Below are 26,492 nucleotides of genomic sequence, written 5' to 3'. Positions count from 1 at the left end.
ATAGGAGGTGAAGGCAGTGAAATACATAAAACTCAGCAATCCAAGCTCAGAATACTGGAAAGTGAATGAAAACTTGAGGCAGCCATGTTGACTAAAGTGGAGCACACAAGGATGGAGAAAACATCACTGCTGGAAGAGTAAAGATCAGAGCTGCAAATTCCTGCCCAGAGAGTCATTGATGTTTTAAAAGCACTTGAGTGGCTTGAATTCAAATTGGAATATCAGTGAATTTGTGACCCCTGAAGAATGAGAAAGAGCTTGTTCAACCGCAAGTTTTGTCAGAATGCTGCAAAAGGTTAAGAATTTTTCTAGTTATCTGTTCCCCCTTTACCTGATCCTTCATGATCCTTGTCTCTTATTCATCAAAAAGCGTGATTTGTTCGAGGACTTTGTTAGAGCATAGTTCTCTCTTCCCCAGTGGGAGAGACACAGGTGCAAGTAATAAGTTACACACGCAGAAGAGGGGGGCCAGAGGAGTATGGTTGAACCCTTCAAACAAACTGTTTCTCAGCAGTGTATTTAGCGGGAGCGAAAGACTATCTACTCTTGTCCAATCAAGTTTCCTAATTTCCATTCTTTTTTTTCATGGCACTGCAACATTGGGGCTGAGGACTGACACTGGCCAAACAAGAAAAAACCTGCAGGCCAATACTATTGTGTTCATGGACCGTGCAATTGGTTTAGTCAGTGTCACCAGCCCCGTAATCGTAATAATGGCCAGTCGATATATGGCTATCTATACTGTCTGTTTAACACTTATATATGCCTTATGACCAGTGGATGGTTGAGATGCGGCGGAAGAGGGCAGAAAAAAAAGGGTTGTAATCCCTTGTTTAGTTTAAATAGTTTTGTTGCAATAGTTTATTTATTTTGTTTCTGTTTAATTTTGTTTTATCTTTAAAGTTTGTTGATTCAAGTTTTTTAAAATGTTTGTTGTATACCGATTCCTCTCCTTCTCGCTCTCTAACAGAGGCCAAGAAGTCAGCATAGAGAACAGTTGAAGTTTTTAATAGAACAACTTTCACAACTGTTCAGCAACATTGTCTGTTCAGCTCAGGTGGTTGGAATACTTGCACAATGAATAAGTGGTTGCGGGTTCCATAAACCCTGCTGCTGCTAAATAGAAACACACAAAGTCCCCCTTCAGTGTGTGTGTGTGTCTCAAAATGAAAGAGTTCTCTCGAGCCGGCAGCAAGCACTAGACACACATTCAAAATATCTCAGGATGAATTTTCTACTTTACAAAATCTATTATATTTGGTCTTTTCCAGAGTTGCCTAGTGATTGATGTGTTCATCCAATCAGAGCCATTAGTTCATGTTGATGTCAAAGTAAAGAAGAAAACTACTGATCATATTGCACCGTTTCTGACTCCAGCTCATCTGGATCAGCCATTTGTCTTGGACCATAATGACAAATGTTAGAAGTTAGTTTGGACCGAAATGGATAGAAGAAAAGGGTTAGGGTTAGAAAAAGAAAACATCACTGCATGACATTCAATATAACATGTGTGATTTGGGCTTATTTCAGCAATGTACAAATTGTATCTGTTAGTGTTACGAGTAGTGGTCACTGACTGAGGTTGTACTGCCCCCCTGTGGAATAAGAGAGGAGCCCTTTTCTTTGTCTGGTGAAATCTCTTTTGGTTTGACTGGAATGTAAGTCCTTAAGTAGAAAAAAAACGATTTGGATAGTTAAGTGAGCTGTCCCTTTACGTTTTCAACTTTCTCTAAACCAGACTAAACTGATATTTAAACCTTCTAATCTGACAAGACAGCATTTGGGTAAAACAGACATGTCAAAATGTCCTGAAAATAACACTTGTTGCAAGACTTCCAAGGGCAACAGATTATAACTGAGTAGAGTAAAGAAAAGGTTTAATACAATAAATACATTACCAAAGCTCAAAATGCTTCAGGTTCACAGACACAAGAAAACAAAAACAAATTCGTCATGAATCATTCTAATAACTATTTGAACAAAATAAAAAAAGCTTTTTAATTTTACTGAGTTCGTCAAGATGGCATCAGAAATGAAACATGGTTCTTTTCTGGATTGTGTTTCAAAATCTACAAAGTATTAAGAGTCCAAAATAACACAAAAACACATAGATCCACAGTACCAATATCTGCCTGCAGGTAATGGTCCCATCAGTAAAACGGTAGCCTCTGTAAAATCTCTTCACTAAAAAAGGTGTGGCACATGTGGGGAAAGACTTTGTGTTGCTGAACTTTGTTTAACTTATTACACAATGTTAATTGTTTCGTGTTGAGTCAAGAAAACTAAAAGTAATTTTCTCACCTTCCAAAATGTCTTCATGTAGCGGATTTGGTATTAGATATCCAGATTTTAAGTTGTCGCTCAGATTTGTGCCTTAATACCATTATAATGAAGGTGAACATAATCTAGTAACATCTTTACAGTCAGTTTTCATACTAGTTCAAATTAAGACTTTCCTTTGTGTGCACTATACAAAGTAAAATGGACTCTGAAAAACGTATCTGGGATTTTTCAAAACATATGCTAAATTCTGTGCAGACAATCATCACAGACAGATATGTTGAAAGTGTTATTTATGTGTCTGTACTTTACTTCACGAATTTGTCAAGCCCAGATTAACAGTGTAGTTCCCTGAGATTGAGCTACTCGTGGATGGAGTCAATAAAAACAGTAAGCGATCCAGATGATGTAGTTTTGTAGCTAACCCTAACCCTTACTGTTGTGTAGTGTAGATGTTCATGCTAAGCAAATGTCAATATAATTTCTATTGAGAACATAAAGCATCAAACATTCAACCCCAGGCAAAAAGAAGAGGTCAAAATCCAGAAGATTTACAAAGTGGACTTTTAGTAAGTCAGAATTTTGGCAGCATTACCTTCATACTTCACATGATCTAAAAATTATTTTCATACTTGTCAAAGCTGATACACTGATTTGTCAGAATTTTTTTAACACAGTTCAGTATTTTGGGAAATAAACTTTTAGACAATTTCCAAGAAATAGATGATATGATGGATATGGATCTCATGTCTTTGGGTTAGATACAGACTTTGAGTCTGGATGTGTTTGGTCTAGCATGAACACTGGTAGCAGGGGGTAGCACCTAAATCCCACTAGAACAACAAAGTATGGTTCTTACATATATAAATTGAGTAAGGAGCAAACTAATGAGAAACATGAGCTTATCTGGTGTTGTTAATCATAATTTTGTGTAGTGGAAAATCATGCTTGCTGACTCCCCTTGCTTTCAATCTTCATGCTAAGCTAGGCTAATCACAGACTCCAGCTCAGTACATATGCTTCCTTCACATGGAACTTGTGAGCTTGTTGATACAAAGTGGGAAGTCATGTACATAATGGCATTCAAGTGTTCTTGAGAGCAATGCTGCCAGGCGATAAAAACATGGAGGCTCAGGTTAACATAACGATTAACAATTAAGCAAGCTGGAAAGCGTTTCCAAACATTGCAGGAAATTAACTGACATAGTGACAGATGAAAACTGTTGTAATATTAACATTTTCCTTCAACATATTATAAAATTCAGACAAAAGACTAAACAACAAATTTCAAGACAAACTTTCCATTCAACAAAAAAAATAGCTTCTTGCCCCCCCCGATTGTTGTAAATCCATCAAAAGGGAGGCGTTCACATGTACTTTAAGCCACAACCACATGAAGGCAGCATTAAAACATGACTCATGTCCATCTGAAAATCCGAAAGAAAACAATTATGTTATATAACATTTTGAACAACTCCTATAGGAGCAGTATGCTAATAAATTGATACAAAAGTAGAACAGAGCAGAGTAGTAGTGATATGGACCAAGTGGAATCATTATATGAACTATATTAACAACTTTGATTAACACTAGTTAAATTATTATTGCTCTGTCTTAATTTCAATGGAACCAAAAAAGAAATGTAACATTGGTATAACATGAAAGCTGTAATGTCATGAGCCTAAAACCACAGCCGTCCATGCTTCCATCAGGTTGAATGGAAGGTAAAACAGGGCTTTAAAAAGCCAGCAGATACAATAAAAACAGTGAAACAAACCCGTCAACTGTGTTCAGCCTGACTCTCTCCCATGCTAATGAGGCACACAATTGAATAGACTGTAGTCAGACATACATGTTCATGTAAGTAAACAAATCAGTATACATTTTATCTAATGATCAAGTGTATGACACCAAACAAGAATCATTGTTAAGGGCTGGAGAAACTGACAGCTGACAATTTATCATCAACAAATGTATAGGCAGAAGATGAAACTGGGCAAAAAAATACTGAGGCCATCGAAGTGATCGTGTATACCAGTTTTGAAAATTGAGCATGTGATGTACCTGTTCATCATATGTTATGTCCTGTATAAAAAAGGCCACCAAAACAGGCCTAAAAAGGTCCAGTGAGACATGGCTCAGTCTAGTGAAATGATATCTGATATTCCACTATCAGTTCCTCGTCTAGCACCTCCACCTCCTCCTGTGATGATCCGGGTTTCGTGGATGGAGCTGGCGGTGTGGGTGGTGGTGTCATAGTGGCTGCTGGAAGAGACCAAGGCTGAGCTTGTGCTGGCTGCAGCTGCACTTTGCATACTGCTGGTCAGGTTATCCAGGAACATCTGAGGTCTGTAATGCTGAGCAGGAAAAAATAACTGTTCAAAGCTGAACTAAAACAAACCATATTGTAAACAATATCACTAATCAAACAGCACACACAAACACTGCATCCAATACACAACAGAATAAAAATGATATCTGGCAGACTATTTTGAATTTTGCATCAATCCATTAAATGGCGAATTGGCAAACTTGTGTGACTTGTTTTAACATTGCCAGACACACACAAGTGCTTGGTTGCTTACATTGAATTAGTGACCACAAACACTAACAAATGGGACAAATCATACTGACGTACCAACTCTGTGAAACATAGCAATAGTAATGTTAACTGCCTGTTGAGCAAAAAAAGAGCAACTAATTTGTCCTTGTGCCTTTCAACTCAAAAGATCTCTCAACCACAGTCGGATTGACATTTGGGAATAACAGGACAAATCTCAGTGAGCCAGTGAACTGTTTTCAAAGGGCTTTCGGGAACTGACAGTCTTTACTGACACTCACTTACCATATGCAAATGTGGAGACTAGACCTATACAAATCCTACAATGTGTGTGAAAGAATTTGGCTTTGAAAAAATCTCTGAGGTAGTATAGGACACTCCCACTATAAACAGCAATTTGAGGCTGTTCTCTGCTGTTGCCTCCTAATTCAATTAATATAAACTAGCAGTCAGGCATAATGCCGCTTTTAGTAGTAAAAAAACATACCTGAGGATCTGCTTGAATTAAGGAAAACAAATCCAGACCTAAAAGATAAGAAACATTCAAGTGTTTAATAACAGCACCACTTGTTCCTGACAATACTGACAGTCAAACTACCCAGCTGACTCACTTTGCATGTCTGTGGGGATGGTAGCCAGAGTAGAAGGATGGAAGGGGACTGCATAGTCAGCGAGCGTAGAGGTCAGATACGCCGGGTCCAGGGACTGGACATTCGGCATGCGCACAGTGGGCTGGTAGGTCAACACTCTGAGACAAAACAGCAATCTCTGATGACATGCTTTATATCGAAACAGTAGTTGTTACAGAACAAAGGTCTGTCTGCAGCTATGTGCTCCAGATCTTATTACAGTGTTCATACACATTTTGAGCAATGGATTTGCATGACTTTTCCATGACTTTGTGAAATCTTGGTGTATACGTGAAAAAGTTACTTAATTTAGTATTTAAGGTAACAATGAGAATTTCATAGCATACAGTATAGCTTAAATGACACAAATGAATGAGACGTTTGATTGTGGTCTTTGTCTGTTGTAACCCATGGTAGCCCAGCATGGTTAAATCTATACTTCCCTAGCAGAGTGCATTATCCTGCATGCTTCCCCACCGAACTTTTCAATTAGTATTAGAGTATGCCTGCTTATATTTTGAGTGTATTTCTTTTAAAAGCATATTAACTATTTAAAACTCAGCCTAAGTGAAAGACATGAATATATGAATATAACAACTTTCCATGACTTTATTTATTTCAAGCACAGATAGAGAACAAAGTTGCTATAAGCTGCTCTGCCTCTTGTTCTACAAAATAGCATTACTTACCCCTTCGCATGAATCTCCTCATTATTGGAAATGTAAACACAATGTTTCTTCATTGGAGGGTCTGTGTCTGCCTCATCATCATCAGATGAGGAGCTCTCCAGAGTAAGATCAATCACATCAGCCTTCTTGGTGGAGCTGGGCTCAGTAGAATGGGGCACCACTGACGACAGGCGCAAAGGAGCTGAGGTAAAAGAAGGAACATTTAAATTGTTTTAGGACAACAAAGCTCTATGTGAATTGTTCCGAAAATAATTGTGTTCGTCATTTGGATCGGCTTAAAACTTCTACAGAACTTACATACTTACTGTCAATTTTTGGAACTGACTGAGATGGGACCTTGACCGCTTCTTTCTTTGGTCTCATGGGACACCATGTTCCATCCTCCTGAAACTTGATTTCATCCACATCTGAGCAGTCGTTCAGGATTTCCAAGAATAAACTGAAGAATAAAAAACTCCACAATAGATAATTGTGCAATAACTGGTGATACAAGCTAAGCTAATCTAGCTGCGTAAGCTCAACTAGGAAAAAAAGGCTTTTCATTCAGGTGACCATGTTACCAGGTCAGAGGTGCCACACTGCCTGAGTGAGCAGCGTGTCTCAGTGGTGAGTTTCACTGCTTACGTTGCGGGTCGAAGTGCCATAGTTTGAATGTCAAAAATAAATATTTGCAGCACTTTGTTGATGTTTCTGTTGACAGAATCGAGTAAATTGTTACTCAAATTATGAAAACATTTGTAGATTGGTTTCTTGACATGTCAAAATTACATTGTTGATATCTGAAATCGGAAACAAACATTTGTAATAGCCACAATCCTTTTTAAACATGTGACATAAATAATTATAGATATCTGTAAAATTAAATTTTGACCAGACATTACCTGTCACATATGGTAAATGGTTTTGTATTTATATAGCGCTTTTCTAGTCTTGATGACCACTCAAAGCTCTTAACAGTACAGTTTTACATTTACACACACACATTCATACTGTGCATATATTAGCAGCACTTTGTTATTCTATTAGGGGCAATTCGGGGTTCAGCATCATCCCCAAGGACACTTCGGCATGCAGGTGGGGAAGACTGGGGATCGAACTGCCGACCTTCAGGTTGGCGGAAGTCCGCTCTACCCCTCAGCCACAGCCGAGCCACATAAAAAACATATCTTTAATTATTACTTTAAAATTGAAATTAAATAATTGTAATGCAGTCATTGCTACTCACCACTACTTAAATGTACAATAAATCTTACATGTTAAAATTGTTTGAATTATTTGATGACTATTGCACATGACTAACTGTTAAATCTGCCAAAACCTGTACCACGGCCACAGCAATAACTATTATGTCATGGTATGTGTGTGGCCTGATTTTTTTAACTAACCCATCAATGATAAGACTCTCATATGCAGCCTTCTTGTCACACACAGGACAGATCCAGGTGGGTTTCTTCTCATTCATCTGTAGGTAGAGGGCAGCATCAAAACACTGCAGGTGAGAGCAGGTCACTGCCCGGCATGGTACTGTGAGTCGCATCTTACCCAGCTGGAGGACAAGACACATTTAAGTCGGTCAAAAAAAAATTATGAAGGATCTTTCCATAACTAGTAGGACTAATAGAGCGTCTGAATGGTGGCGTTCTTTCTGAAGTCAATTTCAAACATGAACTCCAGAGAATGTCAGTACAATTGCCTCCCGACTTTCTCCTGTTTTTGCCTTTCACAAATAAACAACGCAGCTGGAGATTCTCACGTCAGGATGAGGGGTGACGCAGCAGGCACTGGGAGGATGTTACATATATACAATGCTGCAGATATCACGTTTGGTTTACAGCATAACACAAATGTCAGCCCTCATAACTAAAAGCTCTCCTCTCATTACATTTTTGTCTGTGTCTTCTATTTGTAAGGTACTACTTTTTCAGCCTACAATGTTAGTATTCTTTTTATCCCCCCGCATCTGTTGCATGTGGGAAACATCGAGACAAACACTCGAACATGTTGAATCCTGCAGAGGTTCTCCAGCTGTATTCTCACATTCAGACATTCTCTGGCGTTCTTAGGGGGCTGGCTGTAGAAACTGTAGAGAAAGTCACTCTAGTCTCAACTAGAGTAAAGCCTGAAACATGCTTCTGCGTTTTCATGGGCCCGTAAGCGCAAAAGCCCTTCCAGGTCCCTTACGTGCTTATGTATCCCTTCTTACGTGCTGACGGGCGTCGCCCCACTTTTCTAAAATTTACGGCAAAGCTCCGCAAGCTCACTCAGCCCGCAAGGCTGTGATTGGTCTGCTCTACATCCCTTCTGGAGCTGCATTTCCGGTTTCATGCCCCATAATACAGGCAGAAACAACGGAAGATTTTAAAAAGAAGAATGGACAACCGCGAAGAACTCCTGTCGGAAGAGGTCCGAAAATATGAGTCCTTTATAACCCGTCGATGTCCGAGTACGTTTAATGGCCCTACAGACCAACTACGCCTCCGTCTCCTCTCCAGTCGCTTTTCCTGATGACTTATTATAAGAAGTTTCTCTTCAATGTCCAGCAGCTCCATCTCAATCAATTGTTGTTCGGTTGGAATCGTGAATACACTCTCTGCCATGGTTCACCGTGTGTTTGTAATGGAGAACACGACTGGTAGAAGGTAAATAAACAGTCAACAACGATTGCCACACCGACAAAGAAGGCGTCTCTCAGGTCGTCTTCGACAAAAAGCATTACTCCGCCTAGTGTTCTGGCGCGGAATTGCTTTGTAAGACGCGCAACGGTTGGGGAAGCATAAATGAAAACGAGTCTTGCGCCACGGCGGCGTGAAAAGACGCAGATGCAGTCGCAGAAGCATGTTTCAGGCTTCACACTTGTTACTCCAGTGTCCCTAATAAGAAGTTTGAAAAGTTGAAAAGACACACTTTTTTGCTGCTGGGATATGCTTTCTATGGACATGACTAACGATACATTGAAATAGCCAATGGGTTAGGGTTAGGTGCTGCCTGCATATTGATCAATAGATCAGTCTGTCCCGCAAAGTGGTCAGATGTGTCACTATAGCTGCTATCAGACATGCACTGGACTCCACAGACCCTCTGTATTTTCTCCGGAGGGGGTCAAAATACACGTGCTCTGACATTTGCTTGAGATCGCACTTTCTACCGACTTTATCATCCTGACCTCCTAGTATAACGTCGGTAGAAATCCAGAAGATGTTGATGTGTGTACAGAACAGCTGGATTACCATGGAAACAAGGGTACCAGGAGGGGTTAAAAGCAGATGTGTTGATGACACCAGGCACACTGGGAGGTGCAGCAAACGACTATTTCATCCCATCGACTCCTACTATTGCGTGATCTACGAAACTGAGTTTATACGTCACTTCCTGCATCTGTCTGCTGCACATGGCTACTCCCCCTCTCGCTTGAATAATGCGGAGGATTTGATGCTGTTGTGAATACATCTGCGCAAAGAACCGTATCGCTGTGTTGTACATGTGTGAAAGGCAAACTCCGAGGCAAATTCTCAGAATTCTACCCAGAGGTGATGTCTGAAAACAGCCAGTTATAATGTTGGTTGATAACAGTTGTTAATATAATAATGTTAGTTGATATTGTTTGCCACCACAATAATGTTGGTTGGCTGCTGATGACGTAGCGAGTGGTGTCCCAACTCCTAGGGGAACATTTCAAGGCCAATCCCTTGTGACTGTTTGAGGGGACAATATCCAGCAAGCACTTGTTTCAACTAAATTAAATGGATTTTGACAAATCCCAAATTCACATGTGATAGAGCCCCAAAAACCAGCAGTGACGAGTGATGACCCACTCACATACATTGTTGTACTCACTTAATTGACAACATTTCCCAAGACCATCATGAGTTGCAATCTCAACTGAGTAATTTCTAAGGATGAAATTGCCATAAATAGAGAATAAAAGCTGTCACTTTCAGGTTTTTTGGTTCTGACACAAATCCATTTCCAAACTTTGAAACTAATGTATGTCAATACTGGTAGTGACATATTAACAGACTATTATCACAAACAACACTTATATATAAATTTATGTTATACGACCATTAAATGTGACAATAAAAAAATCCAGTATGCTCCACTTTTAGTGCATTTCACTTTGTTATGCATTTGAGATTTTAAACTTCCAACAGCAGCTGATGCTTTCGCAGCCTTATCCTGATCTGATACATGAACACAATACATACACAGTCAATTTACACGGTCAGATCAATTTGAGGGTTGCCATGATCACATAAGATTCCACAAAGATGCTTAATTTACCGGACACATAAGTGAGACCCGAAGACTTGTTGTAGCAATTTCACTGTCTGGATCTGCGGTCAGCTTCTCTTTAACTGGAACACAGAGAGCAGAAGAGAACATAGAATAGGCAAAATATTCACCAAGAGACAATTAACTACACCAAATGCAAAAGAAGGTAAAGAGCAACAAGAACTCATAACCATAGCTTCTTAAACTATTGCTTCTCATGAAACAAATAGTTGCAGGCCGTGGCCTTAGGGCAGTTTGCCAGAAAGCCATGCAGTCAGCTTTCTGCAGTTACCTGCATTCACTTATGTCATGAACATCTATGCAGGAAACTTGGTCTACATATTTGAGTTAAGGAATTAATGGAATCCAATGCTACATTTCTCCAGCTACATTCTAGCTGTTAATTTGTGTAGGTAATCTGTAGAAATGTCAGTGTCAATGTTAAGTTAATCAACAAATTTATTAATCATTGTTGCAGCTCTCGTGAAAACCTCTACTCAAGTGTGAAAAGCTCATGCTCAGGGTTCATACACATTTTGTCCAATGGATTTCCATGACTTTTCAAAAACTTTAAACCAAATTTCCATGACCGAACATTTTTGCCTCTCCTGGAACCGTCACCTTATCGTGGTGGAGAGGTTTGCGTGTCCCTGAATGAACCTGAGGGCTGTGTTGTCTGGAGCCTTGTGCTCCTGGTAGGGTCTCTCATGGCAGAGTGGTCTCAGGTGAGGGGCCAGACTAAGAATGGTTAAAAAAACCTCAATGAATAACAAAAAAAGAGGAGATGTGACCCGGCCCGGAGGAAGCCCGGGGCCCCCGTCTGGAGCTAGGCCCAGACGGAGGGCTCGATGGCGAGCGCCTGGTGGCCGGGTTTGCCACGGAGCCCGGTGGGGCATAGCCTGAACAAACTACGTGGCACCCCCCCTCTCTTCATCCCATGGGCCCACCACCTGTGGGAAGACCCGTTGGGGTCGGGTGCGCAGCCACATGGGTGGCAGCGAAGGTCAGGGGTCTCGACGGACCAGACCCGGGCGGCAGAAGCTGGCTCTGGGGACGTGGAACGTCACCTCGCCGGAGCTTGTGAGGGAGGTGGAGCGCAATCAGTTAGATCTGGTGGGGCTTACCTCCACGCACAGTCTCAGCTCTGGTACCGTACTCCTGGATAAGGGTTGGACTCTATTCTTCTCCGGAGTTGCCGAGGGCGTGAGGCGCCGGGCGGGTGTGGGGATACTCATAAATCCCCGGCTGAGCGCCGCGGTGTTGGAGTTTACCCCGGTAGACGAGAGGGTCGCCTCCCTGCGCCTAAGGGTTGTAGGGGGGAAAACTCTGACTGTTGTTTGTGCGTATGCACCAAACAGCAGCTCAGAGTACTCGGCCTTCTTGGAGACCCTGAATGGAGTCCTGTATGGGGCTCCAGTAGGGGACTCCGTAGTTCTGCTGGGTGACTTCAACGCCCACGTGGGCAACGATGGAGACACCTGGAGAGGCGTGTTGGGGAGGAACGGCCTCCCTGATCTAAACCCGAGCGGTCGTTTGTTATTGGACTTCTGTGCTAGTCATGGATTATCCATAACAAACACCATGTTCGAACATAAGGGTGCTCATAAGTGTACCTGGTACCAGAGTACCCTAGGCCGAAGATCAATGATCGATTCTGTGATTGTGTCATCTGATCTGAGGCCGCATGTTTTGGACACTCGGGTAAAGAGAGGGGCGGAACTGTCAACCGACCACCATCTGGTTGTGAGTTGGATCAGGGAATGGGGGAAATTTCCGGATAGACCTGGTAAGCCCAAACGAGTAGTGCGGGTGAACTGGGAACGTCTGGAGGAGGCCCCCGTCCTAGGTATCTTCAAATCACACCTCCGGCGGAGTTTTTCTGGCATTCCTGTGGAGGTTAGGGGCATTGAGCCAGAGTGGGCGGTGTTCAAAGCCTCCATTGCTGAAGCTGCGGTGGCTAGCTGTGGCCTCAGGGTCTTAGGCTCCTCAAGGGGCGGTAACCCTCGGACACCGTGGTGGACACCGGTGGTCAGGGAAGTTGTCCGATTGAAGAAGGAGGCCTTCCGGGATATGATATCCTGGAGGACTCCGGACTCGGTTGCAGGGTACCGACAGGCCCGAAGGGCTGCAGCTGCTGCCGTGTCGGAGGCTAAGCAGCGGGTGTGGGAGAAGTTCGGAGAGGCCATGGAGAAGGACTTTCGGTCGACACCAAAGTGTTTCTGGAAGACTATCCGGCACCTCAGGAGGGAGAAACGGGGAACCATCCAAGCTGTGTACAGTAAGGATGGGACTCTGTTGACCTCAACTGAGGAGGTCGTCGGACGTTGGAAGGAACACTTTGAGGAACTCCTGAATCCGAATAACACGCCCTCTATGTTGGAGGCAGAGCTCGAGGTTGATGGTGTTTCGTCGTCAATTTCCCTGGTGGAGGTCACTGAGGTAGTCAAACATCTCTGCAGTGGCAAAGCCCCAGGGATTGATGAGATCCAGCCAGAAATGCTAAAGGCTCTGGGTGTTGAGGGGCTGTCATGGTTGTCACGCCTATTCAACATCGCGTGGGAGTCGGGTGCAGTGCCAAAGGAGTGGCAAACCGGGGTGGTGGTTCCCCTGTTCAAAAAGGGGGACCAGAGAGTGTGTACCAATTACCGGGGTATCACACTTCTCAGCCTCCCTGGTAAAGTCTACTCCAAGGTGCTGGAAAGGAGGGTTCGGCCGATCGGCGAACCTCAGATTGAAGAGGAACAATGCGGTTTTCGCCCCGGACGTGGAACTACGGACCAGCTCTTCACTCGCGCAAGGATCCTGGAGGGGGCCTGGGAGTATGCCCATCCGGTCCACTTGTGTTTTGTGGATCTGGAGAAGGCGTATGACCGGGTACCCCGGGACAAACTGTGGGAGGTGCTGTGGGAGTATGGGGTAAGGGGGTCTCTTCTCAGGGCCATCCAATCTCTGTACTCCCAAAGCGAGAGCTGTGTTCGGGTCCTCGGCAGCCAGTCAGTTTCGTTCTCAGTGGGTGCTGGTCTCCGCCAGGGCTGCGCCTTGTCACCAATCCTGTTTGTGATATACATGGACAGGATATCGAGGCGTGGTCGTGGTGGGGAGGGGTTGCAGTTCGGTGGTCTGAGGATCTCGTCACTGCTTTTTGCGGATGATGTGGTCCTCATTGGATCATCGGCTTGTGACCTTCAGCACCCACTGGATCGGCTGGCGGCCGAGTGTGAAGCGGCTGGGATGAGGATCAGCACCGCTAAATCTAAGGCCATGACTCTTAGCAGGAAACCGATGGATTGCTTACTCCGGGTAGGAAATGAGTCCTTAGCCCAAGTGAAGGAGTTCAAGTACCTCGGGGTCTTGTTCGCGAGTGAGGGTACTATGGAGCGTGAGATGGCCGGAGAATCGGAGCAGCGGGGGCGGTATTGCGTTCGCTTTACCGCACCGTTGTAACGAAAAGAGAGCTGAGCCGCAAGGCAAAGCTCTCGATCTACCGGTCGATCTTCGTTCCTATCCTCACCTATGGTCATGAGGGCTGGGTGATGACCGAAAGGACGAGATCGCGGGTACAAGCGGCCGAGATGAGTTTTCTCTGGCGTGGCGTCTCCCTTAGGGATAGGGTGAGAAGCTCAGTCATCCGTGAGGAACTCGGATTAGAGCCGCTGCTCCTTTACTTAGAAAGGAGTCAGCTGAGGTGGTTCGGCATCTGGTAAGGATGCCCACTGGGCGCCTCCCTTGGGAGGTCTTCCAGGCACGTCCAGTGGGGAGGAGACCTCGGGGAAGACCCAGGACTAGGTGGAGAGATTATATCTCAACACTGGCCTGGGAACGCCTCGGGATCCCCCCCGTCAGAGCTGGTCAATGGAAGTCTGGGGCCCCCTGCTTGAGCTGCTCCCCCCGCGACCCGACCCCGGATAAGCGGATGACAATGAGTGAGTGAGTGAGTGAGTGAGAACATTTTGTGAAATCTCTGTGAATACGCCAAAAAGTGACAAAATGTACTATTTAAACTAACAATTAGAATTCCAAGGCATACAGTATACCTTAAATGACAAACCCAAGTATGCCTGCTTATATTTTGAGCGTATTTCTTTAAAAGCATATGAATTATTTAAAACTCAGCGGAAATGAACTAGGGATAGGCATTTGATTAAATTGTCTTAATCTATCGTCGGGAGAATTAATGATAGACTTTCGATTAATCACTAATATTTTAATATTAAAATTAACTTTTTATAGGCTATATTAAAAAGCAGTGAAAATAGAAAAAACACAGCGTGTTTCCTCATTGAGATCTTTATTACTAGATGAACAACTCTTGTGGCAGTTAAACGGGATTCAGTGGTTACACTTGAAAATATGCGCTGCTGTAGTCGTAAGCCTCGATGAGAAAAAAGCTAGATGATGAGAGCTAGCTGGATTTGACGGGTCTCGACCTCTCAGTCCGGTTGTTGTCACGCCCTCACTCCCGGAACCCCTCACTCAGACCCGGGACTGTCCTGGTTCCCTTCCATGTGGACTAACGGTCAGTGTGCGGATAAGAAGCCGAGCGAGCAGCGGAGGCTAGCTTCAGGCTTTTTCCTCCAGCTGCTAATATCCTTGCGTTCAGGGCAACTCTGATATTCCAACAACCTGCCACATAGCGAACATGCAATAGTTTTCATCGATGAAAAAATAATGTCATCGACGAAAATTCTTAATGATCAATTCATCGACCGTCGATTAATTATGCCCATCCCTAAAATGAACGACATGAAGATATGAATATAACAAATTTCCTTGACTTTTCCGAAATTTTTAGGAGATAATTTTTTTCCTTGACTCTTCCAGGCCTGGAAAAACACTTTTTAAGATTCCATGACTTTTCCAGGTTTTCCATGACCGTACGAACCCTGCAGACTTGACTGCTCAGACTGCTGCTATTTTTACATCACATTATGTCATTTGGCAGACGCATTTATCCAAAGCGACTAACACTTAGTGCATTCAACTTCTATTTAACTTTCATCTTGTAGGAAACACTGTCATAGTGGTCGATTCAATAGTTACTTAATGCTCTGGAGTGGTCTGGGTTTCTGATGCCCTTCATCCTCAGCCTCTGCAGCAGCAGCGGTGATGTTAGCTGTCTCACCAGGTACACAGACATAGAATAGGTCTGAAAAACCATAGGATCAAAAAACCTTAGTTGAGAAAACAGTTATTGAGCCGAACTATGATGCAATCATTCAAAGAGAAGAGGAAAAGCAACAAAAAAAAGGATTCCAATTAAGTTCTCCTCACTTTTCCAATTTCAGGGGCCCATGTGACTGAAATCTGATTGGGTACTGCAGATGATAGTCGGACAAGCGAGGTAATGTTCAAAGGTCTTCCTGGTCTCTTCTGTTCCACACCATTTTTGGGTGGTGGTGCATACCCCTACAGGAGTAAAACATATTGAGTTTAGAAACGTAGGCAACATGATTGTTCTTAAATTGGAACTGCGCCATAACACAAGCACTTACTGGCAAAGGAAACAGCTTCCCATTGACTTTTATACAAAGACTGTTGGGATAATTATCCTCTTGAGGGCAACTTGTCTCTGACAAGCAAAACCTGAAAACACAGAAACGGTCATAAAATACTAGTGTAGGGGGAAAAAATCTATTCTGTTTGGTACCGCGATATTTTGCGCACGCAATTATATTGATACAGTAGCACAAAGTATTTATATATTTTTCTATATTATATGTATATTTTTTATACTTTATTTAAAAAAATTTGCAATATTTGATTATATATGTAACAGCCCCTGGCTGGCAAACCATGACGAAGAGAGTTTCAGAGTTCAAAATATACCTGAGCATTCCAGGCACGTGTGTCTGCTGAAAGGGTGTTCTCCACTGCAGGAGATATAGTAACGGCCTAGAGGAGCACTTTAACATCTGAGCGTGTTGACCAACTCCTTTTTCTGAACAAAAATGCCAATATTCCCAAATGAATTTAACATTTTGGTTCATGACCTTGCAGCCAACTGGACTGGACTCTATGCAGTACACATTTGTTTATTTTTCTCAATTTGATTGAAGCTCTAAATGACTCTTATTTATAAGACTATTCTCAGGTTTATGTTACTCTATTATGTCTGCTTTATGTTACTGTATTGTATTTCAATAATTTTAAGTTATGTGCTGGGAGCTCAGCGTTCATATGAGAGGTCTCCTATTCAGAAAATATTTTGCAAAGGTCCTCTGTCCTGAATGTTCAAGGAAAAGGTTTTGCACTACCCTTTCTTTGTTTTTGCACTTCAGTTAATGTGTAGAAGACAATGTTGTTCACAGAATTCAATGTGACATTTGAAGTGAGTTGAGCAGTCTTATTTTCCTAATTTTTTGTAATGCCTTTGAATAATATGGGGGACATGTATCGCAATATATTGCAGAATCGAATTGCAATACTTGCTGTATCGCATTATATTGAATCGTGGCCCAAATATCGTAATACTATCAAATTGTCACATTTTTGCCAATTCCCACCCCTATAAAATACTAAGTCCAAATAACTTCTCATTACTTTTGATGTATATGTTAGAATGTGAATGTGTGACGGCTGGGTAGTGAGGAGGGTGGACACTCTAACAAGATACTAGACCTTTAAAGGGTTAGTTCCTGATGAAAATGAAAATGAAAATGAAATGAAATTATCATTATCTTCTCATCACTGGAGGGGTTGGTGAAGTGTTTGATTCCACAATACACTTCTAGAGTCTCACATCTGGAGATTGAAGACAATCGTGACCTCTTATTAAGATATAATTAAACAACCGAAAAAACATAACATGCCTCCATACTGCTTGTGTGGTTTCATCCAAGTGTCCGCAAACCCCGACATTCAAATTCAAAGCATCATTTACACCATACTTTAAGCATACTTGTAAATTTCCTCTGCCAGCCTCAACGGAGGCACATGGAGACTTGGATGAACGGACCTGAGAAGTATGGAGGCATGTTGTGCTTCTTTCCCCTGTATTACATCTGAAGAAATGGGTGCCTAAGCTGAAAACACTGTTGAACCCTGAGACTCCAAAAGTGTCTTGTTGACTCAAACACATCACCCACACCGCCATCGGTGGTGAGGAGATAAGTAGATTTAAATTTTTTGGTGAACTATCCCTTTTAATATCCATCTGCTGTAATCCTGAAGCAGCAGCAGTAATAATCATGCAGTGGTGGACCACTGCTATGAAATGAATCACAATGCATCTTTAAATTGAGAATGTTCTACACAATAATATTGATGAAAACATATTTTTAGCGTTGCCGCCCTCAATTATAGCACCTGATTTTGGTAGCACTAGTGAATACCTTTATGGAACAGGAATTGGTTCGATCTTCAAGAAAACACTAATCAAACTATTGTACATGATTTTAAAAGTTTTGATTTGTTTGCGTTTCTTAGTTCAGATTCTAAGTTGTAAAAAATTTCAAGAACTTGGACCATTCCCACCTCAGTTGAATTTGAACCATATAGTCCCGCCTGCCACCTGGCAGAAAGTCCCTGAAAAAAAAGGTTGACCATTGAGTCAGTAACATTTTAATTAGTTACATCACACACAGACATGTGTCTCTGAGTATTTGTTTAATTACTGAGCTATTTATCAGTCCTACCTGGATATGCAAACTTCTCGAACTTGCTGTGGTGTCAAGGCAAAGATAAAATATTTTTCTTGGTGGTACCTCTGTGTAGTACTTGCTCCTGGAGACACAAATTATGACATTACGTATTGGAAAAGAATCTGGATTCTTTTATTATTATTGTTCTGACAACTTAGTTAAAAGGGGTCGCCCCTCTTTGTGATTTCTCACTTGTTCGGTTTTCGTCTGTGATAATGAACCCTTTGAAAAAGGAAGTTGACAAGAACAAGTTACATCTTAGTAATTAAATAATTATAAAATAAAATAATTTCTTGTTGGATACATTTTAAATGTTTACTGTTGCTAATTGGGAACAAAACGCAACTAAAACATGATTCTTTTTGTATAGTACACTTCATACATCATATGTGCAAGTCATGATGGCAAAATCTAGAGTTATTTAAAATAAAAAGAGAAAGAAAATAGATCAGACCTAGACTTGAAGGCTTGATTAGGACATCCAGTACATCATAGAAGGGCAGGGGCTTCATCTGCACATCAGGGTGGACAGGGGGGATGAGAGGTGATGGCTGCTGGAGATTCATGTTGGTTTTTATGTCTTGCATCAAGGCAGGCTGTTTCACCAGACAGGATGAAGTGTTTTTCACAGGCCTGATTCCTGTTAACAGAGATTTCAATGACACTTAAAGATATGAGCAGTTCATCAACAGAACAGAAACAATTTTTAAGCTAACAACAACAGAGAAATCAATGAGAAACAAGAGTTACATATCTGTATTTATACACAAACACTGACAAATTTGACCTAAGTGGCCGAGTAACTAGCCAACACATTAGCCTTTACTGTTTCAGGGTGGACCCACTTGGCCACCATTGAGGAGCATTACATCACTGGTCAACAAGAGATTTGGCTCCTCTCCTCTTTCAAATTCAGAGCTTATCTTTATAAAACCTGCTGAATTATTAATTACGTTGATAATCGGCGCGTTGTTTCTTCTGCAACGATGAAGTAAAAAAAAAATGCGTATTGTGATAATCTGACGGAAGTATTATCTGCTGTCTGCAGCCTCTGGGTGGGTGTGTGCATTTATAGATGTTGTCACATCTTGAATCCGGATCGTTGTGGTCACTTTAACACTGATGTCCTGAATGTTTGTGTGTTATGTCTAGCATATTAAGTACTTGCCTATTAAACTCTGAAGCTAATGGACAAACATAAAGTAAATGCCATTACTATTTGGGTCCTAATAACTTCTGATTAGTGTTAGAGTGTAAAGTGCGCTAAAATCAGTGGGAGATTGAAGGTAGTACACTCAGACAGGAGACATTGACATGGTAAAAGACGACCAGACCTTTAAATTATGTTAGTCCTGATCCTGAAGCAGCGGTGGTTCTATTATGCATAGACCGGACATCGCTTAAAAAAATGTAACTAGCGGAAAACATGAATCGACTATGTTCTGTTTCTATGGTTTGTCTCTGCAGTGTCTCAATGCAGAATTGTCTGCATCTTGATGCAACTAAGAATCAAATCGATTATGCCAATTACCACCACCGAAGTGCATAAAATGACAAGCAAAAAAAACACAATGCAGAGATGAATTATGTTAAGTAAGCTTTTGACCTTTGAAGTTAGAATCATACACTCACTGGCAACTTTATTAGGTAAACCTTGCCAGTACCGGGTTGGACCCCTTTTGACTTCAGAACTGCGTTAATTCTTCGTAGTATAGATTCAACCAGGTGTGGCATTTAAAAGATGCTCAATTGGTACTAAATAGCCCAAAGTGTGCTAAGAAAATATCCCCCGTACCATTACACCACCACCACCAGCCTGAACCGTTGATACAAGGCAGGAGGGATCCATGCTTTCATGTTGTTTACGCCAAATTCTAACCCTACCATCTGAATGTCGCAACTGAAATCGAGACTCATCAGACCAGGAAACGTTTTTCCAATCTTCTCTTCAATTTTGGTTAGCCTGTGCGAATTGTACTCCAGTTTCCTGGTCTTAACTGACACGAGTGGCACCCGGTGTGGTCTTCTGCTGCTGTAGCCAATCTGCTTCAAGGTATTCTGCATACCTTGGTTTTAACAAGTGATTATTCGAGTTACCGTTGCCTTTCTATCATCTCGAACCACTCTGCCCATTCTCCTTTGACATCAACAAGGCATTTTCGTCCACACAACTGCTGCTCACTGGATATTTTCTCTTCCTATCCTATGTAAAACCTAGAGATGGTACTGCATGAAAATCCCAGTAGATCAGCAGTTTTTGAAATAGTCAGACAGCCCGCCTGGCACCAACAACCATGCCACGTTCAAAGTCAATTAAATCCCCTTTCTTCCCCATTCTGATGCTCATTTTAAACTTCAGCCAGTCGTCTTCACCACGTCTAGATGCCTAAATGCATTGAGTTGCTGCCATGTGATTGGCTGATTAGCTATTTGTGTTAAGATGCAATTGAACCGTTGTGCCTAATAAAGTGGCTGGTGAGTGTATATCGACACTGATCTAATACATGGCCTCTATCAAAGTGATGGAAATCTGTCATACCAAGAGAGAATTTAATTTGCTGAACATTATTCTCCTAAAATGGTTTAAATCCAATAAAAGAAACAATGCAATCATACAGTAGGTAAACAGATTGTGAATTTCAGGGAGAAAACTCAACTAAACATAGCTCCTTAGATTCAGATGTGGGAAGATTCTCAGTCATCCAGGTTATGGTACCTTCAGAAGATGTACAAGTGTACATAGGCAACAGGAATTGCTTTAGATCATTGAAGACATTTCACTCATCATCCAAGAGGCTTCCTTCCTTCTAACTAATGGGAGGTTTTAGGTATTCCTCTCTTGGACTGAACCTGGGATGACAGTCATTAGCCCAGGTGACAAACTAAGAATCATGTGTTTAGTTATTATTCGATGGTGACGGATCATGTTTGCGTGTCACTACGGTCACTTTAACACTGAGTCCTGACTGTGATCGTGACACGGTAAAACACCATTATTTAATGTGGCTGTCTCTTTGATGTGCCTCTGAGCAAACATAGGATGGTGGTATTTGTATTAAATCCAACTCAAAGAACCTTCATCAGAAACAATTGAGGCTTCATAGCCTTTGCCCTTTTTTTTTTAAGCAAATATAGTATATAGGAGTATAGTAGACAATTAAATGTGGATGTGAAATCTGAATCTGAGCCCAACTGTAGAAGCAATGTTGAGCCAGTTCACACTTAAAAAGAACGAGTTCAAAGTTCAGTTCATACAGATGAGAATAAACTTGTGGACAGCTGTGGTTGAGGGATAGAGCGGTCGTCCTCCAACCTGACGGTCGGTAGTTTGATCCCCAGTCTTCCCCATCTGCATGCCGAAGTGTCCTTGGGCAAGAGGCTGAACCCTGATTTTGCCCTCATTGAACAACAAAAGTGCTTGAAAATAGGTTGCTAAGCATTTGACTTCTCATTTTAACAAAAGCAACATGTTTTATCAGATGAAATTTGGAATCAGAAATGAGCAAATAGCTGTTTCAGTTAAGCGTATTAAATCAAAACTGGACTTATATGGTGATGTTGGTGCAGTAGTTCTGGATTTAAAAAAAAAGCCTTTGATACTGTTAACCATAATGTGCTTCTTACTAAGCTGTCTTCATATGTTTCTAGTGAGGCAATGAATTGGATACAATCCTATTAAACTCAGAGGTCAAAAAGTTCATATGGGGTGTAGCCAGTGTGCTCTATAATTATTGTGGCGTTCCCCAAGGATCAATATTGGGACCTCTTTGGTTCAGTGATACATTAATAACCTGCCACCTATTTGTCTACAAGTGGATGTTCAAGTGCATGCAGATGATAGTTTTATTTTTTCATGGCTGAAGTAAGTCAGAAATTTATCAGAAATAAGCTATGACTAGTGTTTGTGGGTGGCAGCGCAACCTTAGTATAACATTTGCACGTATTTTTCCAAAAGGTCCAATAGAACCATACACCCAGATGTTAATCTGGGTGTAAAAAGTATATTAACGGGAAACACATAACCGTTGTGGTTAATTTTAAATACCTTTGCATAATTTTGGATTCTCACTTAACATTTAAAAAACATGTGAACTAAGTAGTAAAAACTGTTAAATTTGGATTATCTAATTTTAGGATTATAAAACCGTATTTTTCGCTACAGGGAGCCCAATTAAACATGCAATGTACTTTCTCATTTTAATTATTGTATGTCAAGCTGGTCTCAAACTGGAGACAGGCCTTAAGACCAGTTGAATCACTTTATAAACAAACACTGAAAGTCCTTGATAAAAAGCCAAACAGTTACCATCATTGGAACATAATTTTTTTAAGTATAATTTATTCAGTATGGACAGCTTCAAACACTATACAGATATATGCCTGATGTTTAAAATGCCTAATGGTCTAGCTCCTCCTCCTGGAGGAAGTGTTTACATTACAACTAAGAATAAGAACTGGAGGTTAACAAGGTCAGTAACCAGAGGAGACGGTTATGTTCCATACAGACACAGTACATATGGCAATTCAGAATTTTCCGTGAGAGCATCCCAAATCTGGAATAAACTCCCTATAGTTTTCAGAAACACTTTTTTAAATTAAATTGAAATATCATTTAAAATCTAAGCAAATATGTACACGAGTAATGCTCCCAATTGGATTTACCTTGATGTGTTGATGTCCTCTCAGATGCTTTGCATGTATATTGTAGTATAATTTTTGTTAATGTTCTGAGCAAGAATATTAGTATAAAATTTTTTTTTTGTCTCCTTTACTGTATGTTATTTACCACATTAAGTTACTGTCTGATAAGTGTCATATCACACACATGTACAAAGTCTGTCTAGGTAAAATCATAGACTTTATAAACTTAGTAAGTGTATGTAACCGGAGGAGACCAGCTCCATACAAATCTTGTTTGGTTTGACGTAGCGCACAGTGCAAATGATAGACACACAGAGGAGAAGTAAATTACAGATATACTTCTCTCAGGTTCTAGGATCATAAATAAGCTTACAATTATTTTATATAATCAACGGCTCATACAAATGAATCTGACTTGGGGCTAATGTGATTACTAGAAGTTTCCAGTCTTTCGCTCAAGTTGATATCCGGTGGCAATAGACCTTCGATATATTGTGCACCCCCTGTCCAAACATGTACAGTATGTATTATTCGTTACACAAATTAATACTGTAGGTGGACTTAGTGGAGCTGTGCATTGCTCAATGGTGTCTGCACTGCGGCTTGTGTGTGTGCCCTTTCCTGGCTGTGGAGCTGTCTGTGGTCAATGAACATGCGCTCCCTTTAGGCAACATCGTCAGAAAGCACCACATACACTTCATTTTTGTACGCAGACAACTCCCAGCTGTAGAAATCTAAGAAGCCTGATGAATCTTATAACTTAGTTCAACTTCAGGAATGTCTCAAGAACATTAAGGCATGGATGACCCAGAACGTCTTACTGTAATTGGCCCTAAACGTCAGACCAGATAGACCTACTTGGCTGATGTTAGTTTGGCCCCTAGCTACACTGTGTGGAACCTTGGAGTTTTGTTTAACAATGACATGTTATTTGACCCACAGATAAAACAAGGCTCCAGGACAGCTTTCTTCCACCTTGAGATTATTGTGAAATTTAGGAACATCGACAATGACTTCCTTTAAAATTCAGAATAGAATTCAACATCCTGCTCCTCACATACAAAGCCCTTACAATCAAGCCTCTTCCTATATTAAAGAGCTCATAACACCATATTATCCTAGAAGATCAGTTCGCTTCCAAAACACAGGCTCCCTTGTGGTTCCAAGAATCTGTAAGAGCAGGATAGTAGGTAGAGCCTTTGTCTATCAGGCTCCTCTCCTGTGGCAACAGCTCCCAATCTGGGTACGGAAGGCCGACACCATCTCTAAATTTAAGGTTAGACTTAAAACATTCCAACATGGTAGATTTTCACCCTGAACATAGCCTGAAAAAAAACTATCTGCAATATATGTAAGATGGACCTTGCTTTCCATGGAAGCAGGACACGAACATTTGAAGAGGAGGCACGTTTAACACAGTACAGAGAAGATGCAGGCTCGCCTCTGTAAGATAGCCTGTTATATAAACATATACCTGTGCGCAGGATTCTAGAATATTAAAATATGGTTTAAATATTTATTTTAACGAGTTTAAATGCATTATGTTATCCTATTGCCTGACAAACGTCTTCTTTAAGCACAATTATGCAGTCTGAAGAAGACTGTAGTTACGTTTGTTGATGTTTTTATTGCCAATACTTTCCCTGTCCTTTTGTTCACAGATAAAATGGATACTTATTTATTTTAAGTATCGGCACTTGGCCTGGTATTGGTTCACAGGAACAAGGGAAACTTGAATTAAAAAAATTATTATATTAGTGCTTTGCCTGTCCTTTGTTTTAAATGAACAAAAACTTGATTTTTCTTTGTCATTGTATCAATAGTACCCTAATATGCAGCTAAGTTTATTAAAAGACATTTTTGAAGTATTGATCTTTATTTTCTTTATTTTGATGCATTATTTTCAGTCACCAAATGTGGATAACCTCAAGCTAAATTTAAAAGCTGTTGGCTTAATAAGAGCATTTGAGAATTTGTGTGATTCATAATCTGATTAGTCAATTAATCGTTTCAATAATTGATGGATTAATCGACTATCAGAATAGTTGTTAGTTGCAGCCCTAACTAGGCAGATAGCTGCCCACAATGAGTCTGGTTCTTCTAGAGGTTTCTTCCGATTAATGAACGAGTTTTTAAGGTCTCCACTTTCAATGTTAAGTGCATTGAGGTAATGTATATTAAGATTAAGACTAAGATGCATTTAATAGTCACAAACACATGCAAAGGCACACTCATTCAGGTAGGGAAATTTAATCTCTGCTTTTAACCCATCTGGTGCAGGACACACAGAGCAGTGAGCGACCATGTACGGCGCTCGGGAGCAGATGTTGGGGGAGTAAGGTGCCTTGCTCAGGGGCACTAGACAGGGTAGAGATTCTTGGATTTTTGGACAGATCAATCCAGGTTTGTCTTTTGTCGTCTCTCCGTGGAGTCGAACAAGAGACGAACCAGAGCCCTTCTCTGCCCATAGTCCAAGTTTCTGCCACTAGACCACAGCCCCTCCTAATTAAGCTCTATATCATATCATGTCATATATTGTATGTTTTCGTAATAACGTGCAGACCTAGTGGAAACCGAATATAGTGATCGCTGATATATTAATCAAGAAGTGCGCTTACAGTGTTCATTTTGGGTCTTTTCAAAACATGTTTGGACCGTAAAAGGGTTATATTTTACAGACAAAAAAAATTAACTGCTCCCTTCTGTGTCGATCATTTGCATTAGGCACTTAATGAAAGATTTTACTCACAAAAAAAGTATTGATCACTATGGTTATCATTGTTGATATTGCGGCTGTCATTTCAAACAAATCAACATTTAAACTAAAGCGGAAGAGACATCAGTGGCTGTGTCTGTGTGTATATGCGAGTAATTTGTTAAGACGCTTGTTTAATATATAAATAGCCTTGGCTATTTATGGAGACTTTGATTCATTGTCGGAATTTGAGAACTGAATGCATGTGCAGACCCTGATACAAGTTTCTAAACTTTTTTCGCATTATTACAGGTCGATCATATTACAAATTAAGATCCTAGAGAACATGGGACCAAAGCGTGATGAATCATCTCAGTAATGTCAGTACTGTGCTGTTAATAAATCTCCTGTTCATATTCACAGTTTCGTATTCTCTCTCATTGAAATACGGTGCACTGGTTTGCTCTGCCGAACACGCTCCCTATAAGCACGGACAAGACATTCAGGGCTTCAACAGACCAACATTCAAACCAGCTTACTAGTACCGTTAAATATATAGTCAATAAATCTGGGTTTGGCCACCTTCGTAGAAACGGGTGTTTCTCTTTTGAGTGTTATAGTCTTCCCCGTCAGCATTTCTGTAAATTTGAATAGTTTGTTGTACACGTCTGAGATTTTCTAAATATAACACGGTGACTTTACGATAATAAGGTACCTTAACATTAACTATGACTTAACGGGCTGTAGTCTCGTGACGTGAACTCCACAGCACGGGGATACCTAAGATTACTTATCTGTTAAAAGAATGCCTTAAATTCCTTTGGATAAACAGGAGTCAATGTAGTGACGACTGTTAGCATTTAAGCTACGTGCCGAAGCGTAAACGATCTGATATGAAAGGAATCTTACTTGTTAGCAGTGCACTACATTTTTCTCCCATCAACTCGGGACGTTATATACTATGTTTTATAAATGACACTCTATCAGTACTGGTTGTATTGCTTGTCAAAGTGAATCATGATCAGTGTTATTGTTTTTCGCCTACCCGTAACTCCTCATCCTTCGCCATTTTGTCCAACCGGTCAT

General features: G+C 41.1%; 1 protein-coding gene across 1 annotated transcript; it reads right to left on the bottom strand.

Annotated features, from left to right (window-relative positions):
- Positions 1-1,860: 1,860 nt before the first annotated feature.
- On the bottom strand, positions 1,861-26,492 carry pias2 (protein inhibitor of activated STAT, 2). The gene is given in 15 exon segments (XM_062384981.1): positions 1,861-4,637; positions 5,328-5,365; positions 5,452-5,588; positions 6,159-6,339; positions 6,464-6,597; positions 7,544-7,704; positions 10,440-10,513; positions 15,471-15,576; positions 15,702-15,836; positions 15,923-16,013; positions 17,904-17,954; positions 18,065-18,152; positions 18,525-18,678; positions 18,680-18,710; positions 26,452-26,492. Coding segments are annotated over 15 exon segments (1,641 nt in total). The 3' UTR covers positions 1,861-4,418.

The sequence above is a fragment of the Platichthys flesus genome, chromosome 3 (genome assembly GCF_949316205.1).
Source record: "Platichthys flesus chromosome 3, fPlaFle2.1, whole genome shotgun sequence".
In the NCBI taxonomy this organism is placed as follows: domain Eukaryota; kingdom Metazoa; phylum Chordata; class Actinopteri; order Pleuronectiformes; family Pleuronectidae; genus Platichthys; species Platichthys flesus.
The sequence above is the reverse complement of the archived record's forward strand: the minus strand, read 5'-3'. Positions and strand labels throughout refer to the sequence as shown.